The sequence below is a fragment of the Cucurbita pepo genome, chromosome 6 (assembly GCF_057944985.1).
Source record: "Cucurbita pepo subsp. pepo isolate OVF chromosome 6, ASM5794498v1, whole genome shotgun sequence".
NCBI classification, from domain to species: domain Eukaryota; kingdom Viridiplantae; phylum Streptophyta; class Magnoliopsida; order Cucurbitales; family Cucurbitaceae; genus Cucurbita; species Cucurbita pepo.
Genome location: NC_141803.1, coordinates 2,365,866 through 2,373,474, shown reverse-complemented (window position 1 = coordinate 2,373,474; position 7,609 = coordinate 2,365,866). Strand labels below are relative to the sequence as shown.

The window sequence follows — 7,609 nt, the reverse complement described above, 5'->3', positions numbered from 1 at the left end:
CACATATTTATTTGGATAAAATCTAAAATAAATTAATAAAGAAATCATAGAAGTTTAATTAAATTAAAATAACAAACAGTAAATAGAAAAATAAAGAAAATAATGCATCAATTCCCTAGTTCGATTTCAGAGTCGGGACCGGGGCGGATGCGTTTATCGCAGGTTCGCTTGAAGCCCTAAGGATCCATTTCGAAGACCGGAAATTACAGCGGCGACCGGCGCCGAGCTCGTCGGAGTCGTCGTGGAATTGCAAGAACGAAGAGAGAGTGCGAAGCAGCTTGGAGGCTTGTGTGAAAGACGACGCTGGTTAGTGTAGATATGTTCTGGCACTAAGCAATTTTTCTTTTTTTCTTTTTCTGTTATGGACGAATTTCCGTTATGTAGCTGAGATTTTGATGAAAAAGATACAGAGAAATTATAGGATTTTTGTTCGCAATGTTCTGTAAATGATGTGCGAAAGTACTGCAAGCTAAGCGGTTTGTGTATGCTTGTTTTTTAGGATTTTACTTTTGAACTCTCAGGAGTAAGTCAAATGTAGTTTGTTAATACTTACTTTCAATTTGGAGTTGTTTGATGATAAGAAATGGGGATGGGAGGAAATTGTAGCTTTTGATTGTTTGGAGGATGATTAATGATCTGTTTCTTTGCGAAATTATAGCTTTTGATTGCTTGGAGGATGATTAAGGATTTGTTTCTTTGCGAAATTTGTGCCTGCAGAGTGAAGATTTTGTGGAGATTGTTATCCAGCTGATAACTGATATAGAATTATCGATAGCTAATGGATCGGCAGTCTCAAGATTATGCAGCTGCTTCTGCTATGGCTTATGCCCAACAGCAGAGACAGGCAACTAATCTGCAACAGCAGCAGCCATTTGGATTTCATGGCCAACATCAACAATTTCCTCCATCTGTTCCGGGTCCTCCTTTCCTACCGCCGCATCCTGCTATGCAACAGTTCCCTTATCACCACCCTATGCAGCAGCAGCAGCCACAGCCCCACCCACATCATCCACCCCACCCCCACCTTCTTCATCTTCAACAGCAGCAGCCACCACCAGCTTTTGCTCCTCATTTACCCCCTCCCATGGGTCATTCACCTTTCCATGGTCCATATGATTCTGCTCCTCCGCCAGTTCCACCCCCTTCAGACCCTGAGCTCCAAAAACGGATAGACAAACTTGTGGAGTATATCATAAAGAATGGCCCTGAATTTGAATCCATGATACGTGAAAAGCAACAGGACAACCCAGCATATGGCTTTCTCTTTGGTGGGGAGGGGCACGGTTACTACCGTTATAAGCTTTGGCTAATGACTCGCCCCCACCTTGGAGGACCCTTCAACCCTCCCTTTCCATCTTCATCCATGCCCATGTTGCACCCTCATCCAAATCCTATGACAAGTCCATCTCCCCTTAATGCTCCTCCATTGAATGCTTCTGCATCAATAATTGGGGGTCCTCAAATGCATCAAACTTCTTTTGCTTCTTTCTACGAGCAGCAGCAGCACCATCAACAGGCTTTTGGAGTTCCTGGACGGTCGGATTATGATCAATCTTCAAAATCTTTTAAAGGGCTTTCTGGACCTCTTCCTTCTGATGTTGCTTTGGAGCTCAACAATGTGCTTAGTAATCTCACTGGTGCTAAAGAATCAATTAAAGGTGCTAAAACTTGGTTCATGCAGCGGTCTCCTTTTGCTCCAGCCATGGCCGAGGCACTTAGAGACATGGTATTTAACATAGATGATTCCGAGAAGCAACTTCATATAATATACCTTGTCAATGACATTCTTTTTGAGAGGTACGCTACCATATGATTGCTTTCGTTATTGTTATTTCAAATTTACAATTTCTTGGGTTAGTGCATTTAGCATGCTGCAGTTCATGATTGTTGTTGAATACCATGTACATCTTTCTTTATTTTCTTAGAACTTTTGCAAAGTAACTGCTCCTTTAGTGAGGGATGTTCTCTCCTTTCTTGCTCCTTAAATAGAATCACATTGTTCTATGTTCTACTTTAATGGTTCTTGAATGAGTGCGTCAATATTAATGAAGTGCATTGATTGTATTCAAGTTAATTCCTTCGTTTCCTGATCACATTCAGTTGATGGTTTTTTTGTTCTGATAGAAGTTCTATTCAATAAATCATCATTCGTGCTGACAAACTAATCTGATAGCAGTACTACAACATAATTATTCGAAGGGTGAGTTTTTTCCCCATTAAATTTTCTTCCAAATTTTGCAGCATGATGCGAAGAATCAACGCAAAGGACCTTGATAATGAAGCTCTAGCATTCGAACCAGTTTTAGGTTCCATGCTTGCAAGAGTATATCACAACCCTCAAATGAAGGAGGAAAGCCAGTTGAAATTACAGAAGTTGGTACAGTTCTGGGCGTCCAAGGAGATTTATGATCAGAATACTATTAACACACTCGAGGGTGAAATGATTAATGGGATACCAACAAAAGCTTTGCCGGGGCATCCAAAAGAGACACCAGCTTCAGTAGATTCAGCTGCCGGTGGGCCTCTCTCGCATTTTTGTCTCTTATTTTCTCTGTGCATTTGCAGAGTAGTATTGTAAGATAATGATGTTTTCAGGTAACATGGCTATAATCTTTGTTAAACTTCTTCTTGGTGCCACGCAGGATTGACGTCGCATACAAATAACCTTACCGTGCACCAGTGGCAATCTGACAGGCAAGGTGCCATTCCAAGTTTTCCCGATCAAGAGCACCCCGATAAGACTGTTCCCGCAGGCCAAACGCTGCCAAGATCCGTGACGCCACAGCAATTTCTACCAAGTGCAATACCCACTGCTGCTTTTGTAAGCTCCATTCCCTTGCCAACTTCTGTACAACCACCAATCCAACAGCCCAATGCCCAATTAATGCCACCACAGCCTGCTGCTGTGGGTGAAAAATTGCCACCATATCCTTTGTTCCCACCTGGTCTTATCCCTGGAATGGTGAGAAAAATGCAGATTGGAAGTGGAGTCCCATATTCTCCCATGAGCCCTTTGGATATCCCAACTATGATTCCTCCATCCAATATATCTCCCTCTGAAGTTCTTGAGAGAGTGTCTAAGTTCTTTAAAGAGATTGGTGAGGTTAATCCCTCAGAAGGACCCATGAGTTCTGATTCCAAAGATGACGATTATGAGTACGATAGAGAACCGCCCGTGCGTAAGGGTGGAGCTTGCATTCCTCCTCCTCCCAACCTTCAGGTTGACCCAGAGATGGGTGCTTATGCTGATGGAAGCGTAGATCGAAAAGGCTCAGGAAGGTTAGGACTCGGAGCATCGGCCAATCCAAACGAGGATAGTCAATATGATGATGTTTATACTTCTTACAGGAAGCAAAGAAGTACCAATTACCACACTTCTATGAGTGCAAGGGCCACAACAAAGTGAAAAGAAACGGATCAATTTATTACTAGGAGTGACCCCATAGTTTGAAACATGTAAGATACCAACTTTTTTCTGTTTACTTCTAAGTTTTGCTGAATTTATTCACCATGCTTAGGTCATTAGCCATCGGACTCGACCCGTTGAATTGTGTATTTAGTTTTGATCTTAAGAATCGTTTTCTAAGCGGATAAGACGACGATATGAAACTAGATTTGTTTCTTTAAGATTGATTCCTCTGGTAAATTGGATAGTGAATTTCGTCCTACAACAGTTGGCTCACTCCATTATTTGTGGAATTTCTCCTTAAATCTGTACTTGATAGAACTCAAAGGCATGTCTTGTTTGGCAAAAGCAGATTCAATGTGACATTTCCTTGTCTTCGTTATCCCACATTTGTATCTAAGTTTATAAGCATTACATGTGCATGTATTACCATTTTTTACAAAAATAAATAAATAAATAATTAGAAATGTGTAAAAGTCGACAAATATGAATGAAAGAAAAAGGTAGGAACCCATAAACAAGAGAATCAGGTTCGTGATATGAACGGATATTCGTAGATATTTTCTTTTTTTGAGTTATGAACTGGTATCTTTATCTATTAAGTTGTGCTCGGATCAGCTATTGATCAATTTTTACGGATATATCGACAAAAATGAAATAAATAATGTTAATTATGAAAGATTTTAAGGGTATCCATCATCACATGCTGCTTGGGTCCATAACTTTAATTAAAAAGAAATATGGTGAGAGATATGATGCAAAATATATATTTTCACCTAATATTTGTTACCAAAACTGAGGAGTTTCGTGTAGAGCTGTTTGTGTCTGATCATATTTCTTTTACTTCTTATAAACAAAGAGTACAAAAATATCATATATCTCACCAACAATTATTTACTGTACGTTACAAATTTAGTCGCTAATTTTCAAAATCTATCTAATCTTTAAAATTTCAAAAGTATTTAGCAGATTACTCGAGTTACAATTAATTTTGTCAATTTTGTATTAACGAGTTTATAATTTTTAATTCATTATCTTCTAAAATTTATTGATTTATTAAACACAATATTATAAGTGAAGAGTTATTTAAGGCATAAGAGCTAGTTTTATATATGGTAGTCAGAGTTATTTAAAAAAAATCAAATATATCGACGACACATTAAATTAGAAATAAAAAATTCACAGTCTACCAAACGCAGTTTTGAAAGTTTATGGATTCAAATGATATGATTTCATATCTAATAGATCAATTATTATAAAATTTTAAAATACGTCAGAAATTTAAAATTTATAGATAAATTAGTCACAAAATAAAAAATTAATGATATTCAATTATTAAAGATACACAAATTTTGTTTAAGACCCCAATTGGTAACTCATCTATTTACAATTTTTTATTTTTAAAAATTATTTTTAAAAATTTACTAAAAAATTAAATATTTAGTTTAAAAAATGTAAAATCTAAAAAATAAAATACTAAATAAAAATAAGCATAAAATTTATATTCAACCCTTCAGACAGAACTTGAAATTAGGAGGCTCTATGTTTCACTTTCAACTGCCAAAGTGAAATCCTGTCGGCTGAGATTCCAAACCCATTGCCCTTCAGACAGTCTTATAGGTAAAAGTTTTCCAATTCCTCGCCGTGTTTTTTTTTAATCGCTCCAAGGCAAGAATCACCATATTATTATGTCCAAGATTTTTATATCTTAAGGTTCCCTTGGGACAGTCTTATGGGTAAAAGTTTTCCAATTCCTCGCCGTGTTCTTTTTAATCGCTCAAGGCAAGAATCATTACATTATTTAAATTTAAATAAACTGTCGATTTTCTTTTTCTACATTTTTTTAGATTAACTTATTATCTTAGTCGTGTCCCGATATATAATTTTTCAGCTTAATTGACAAAAAAAAATTTTAAAAATATATTACCGTCAATATATAAACGAAAATTGTCTTTTAACCGTTCGTAAATTATCTATGAATATTTAATATTATTTTAAAACTGATAAAAATATTCTTTTAAGTTTTAAAAATAAAATATGGGTGTTTTTTAAAAATTTTAAAAGAAATTAATAAACTATTTTAAAAGTTCAAATATATTTTTGAAATAAAATATTAACGGTTTTCATCCCATATTAAATAATATTTTTTACTTCATGGATATTTTAAAGATAAAGTACAAAATTTAAAGGTATTTTTATTAATTTAACTTAATAAATAATACGAGCGTAATCGAGTGGGACCCACTCCGCACAAAGATCTTTAGGAGTGCCCTAAACGATGGCAACAAAGCCACTCGTTTTGGATGAAACTTGTGAGATGGGAATCATGTGGCGATGTACGTTAAGTCTTAAAAGGCACGTGCTGTGTGTGTACTAATTGCATTTGTTATTTCGCTGTCACGTGCGTCATTTCTTTTATTAACCCGATATTGCCCCCACCATCTCTTAGACCTGAGACCTCTAGCTATAATTATTTACCCATAAATGCCTAAACAACAGAAATTATTAAACTATTTTCCATATTAAACTCTCCTTTGGTAGATATATCGTCTAGTCCTGTTCTGTAATTAATAATCACCACCGGAAAACGCTGTCGTATTTAAAAGCTTTATTAGCTAAGAAATTATAGAGTTCAAAAAATAATAATAATAATAATTAAATTAAATTACTTTTTTGGCCCTATCCTTTGGTTAAATTAATAAAATATTCATAAAATTTTTATATTTTATTTAAAAAATGTATGTCCAAACTTTTAAAATTTGAATAATATATTTTTTATTCACGGAAAAAACACGTGAAAGAAACTTGCGACGTCCTTCTTCATGTGAACAGACTTATCTATCATTTATAAACCTAAAAAAAAAAAAAAGAAATCATTTTTATTTTTCGAGTACATTTTCTTAAATTCGTGATTTGATAGGATACGAAAGTCCAATAATAACAACTCATGAATTATTTAAATCAATTCATTCAACGATTATAAGTTTTTAAATTTTCTGGAATTATACTAACAAAAAAAGAAAAAACTTCTCTAATATAACATCTTTCAAATTACATATTTGATATATAATAGCGTGTTATTTTATATATAATAATTAAATATTTTCAAACCCGTTGTTACAAGCTATTGATGTTTTGATACTGTAATTAACGTAAAAAGTAGCTTCATTTTGTTGGATGATGGAAGTCCCACATCGACTAATTTAGGGAATAATCATGGGGTTATAAGTGACTTCCCCAAGCAAAGCCATGAGAGCTTATACTCAAAGTGGACAATATCATACCATTGTGGAGAGTCGTGTTCGTCTAACATGGTATCAGAGAATATCGAACAAAGATGTAACGACCCAGATCCACTGCTAGCAGATATTGTCCTCTTTGGGCTTTCCCTTTCGGGCTTCCCCTCAAGGCTTTAAAACGCGTCTGCTAGGGGAAGGTTTCCACACCAACCAATGTGGGACATCACAAAAGAACTCCTAAAGAAAATGAGCCGCACCAACCAATGTGGGACATCACAAAAGAACTCCTAAAGAAAAGGAGCCGCACCAACCAACGTGGGACATCACAAAAGAACTCCTAAAGAAAAGGAGCCGCACCAACCAACGTGGGACATCACAAAAGAACTCCTAAAGAAAAGGAGCCGCACCAACCAATGTGGGACATCACAAAAGAACTCCTAAAGAAAAGGAGCCGCACCAACCAATGTGGGACATCACAAAAGAACTCCTAAAGAAAAGGAGCCGCACCAACCAATGTGGGACATCACAAAAGAACTCCTAAAGAAAAGGAGCCGCACCAACCAATGTGGGACATCACAAAAGAACTCCTAAAGAAAAGGAGCCGCACCCTCCTAAAGAAAAGGAGCCGCACCAACCAATGTGGGACATCACAAAAGAACTCCTAAAGAAAAGGAGCCGCACCAACCAACTTGGGACATCACAAAAGAACTCCTAAAGAAAAGGAGCCGCACCAACCAATGTGGGACATCACAAAAGAACTCCTAAAGAAAAGGAGCCGCACCAACCAACGTGGGACATCACAAAAGAACTCCTAAAGAAAAGGAGCCGCACCAACCAATGTGGGACATCACAAAAGAACTCCTAAAGAAAAGGAGCCGCACCAACCAATGTGGGACATCACAAAAGAACTCCTAAAGAAAAGGAGCCGCACCAACCAATGTGGGACATCACAAAAGAACTCCTA

General features: G+C 36.4%; 1 protein-coding gene across 1 annotated transcript; it reads left to right on the top strand.

The window, feature by feature from the left end:
• Positions 1-102: 102 nt before the first annotated feature.
• LOC111797721 (SUPPRESSOR-OF-WHITE-APRICOT/SURP RNA-binding domain containing protein 1) lies at positions 103-3,789 on the top strand. Its single transcript, XM_023680830.2, has 4 exons — positions 103-306; positions 718-1,797; positions 2,242-2,516; positions 2,643-3,789. Exons 2-4 carry the CDS (start codon positions 779-781, stop codon positions 3,404-3,406), a joined length of 2,058 nt encoding a protein of 685 aa, XP_023536598.2. The 5' UTR covers positions 103-306; positions 718-778; the 3' UTR covers positions 3,407-3,789.
• The last annotated feature ends 3,820 nt before the right edge of the window (positions 3,790-7,609 follow it).

Excerpts from the sequence above, each read along its gene's own strand:
- LOC111797721 (XM_023680830.2), top strand. The coding sequence starts at position 779 with ATGGATCGGCAGTCTCAAGATTATGCAGCTGCTTCTGCTATGGCTTAT. Across the intron at positions 1,798-2,241 it reads AATGACATTCTTTTTGAGAG|CATGATGCGAAGAATCAACG; the intron begins GTACGCTACCAT and ends CAAATTTTGCAG. Across the intron at positions 2,517-2,642 it reads TTCAGTAGATTCAGCTGCCG|GATTGACGTCGCATACAAAT; the intron begins GTGGGCCTCTCT and ends GGTGCCACGCAG.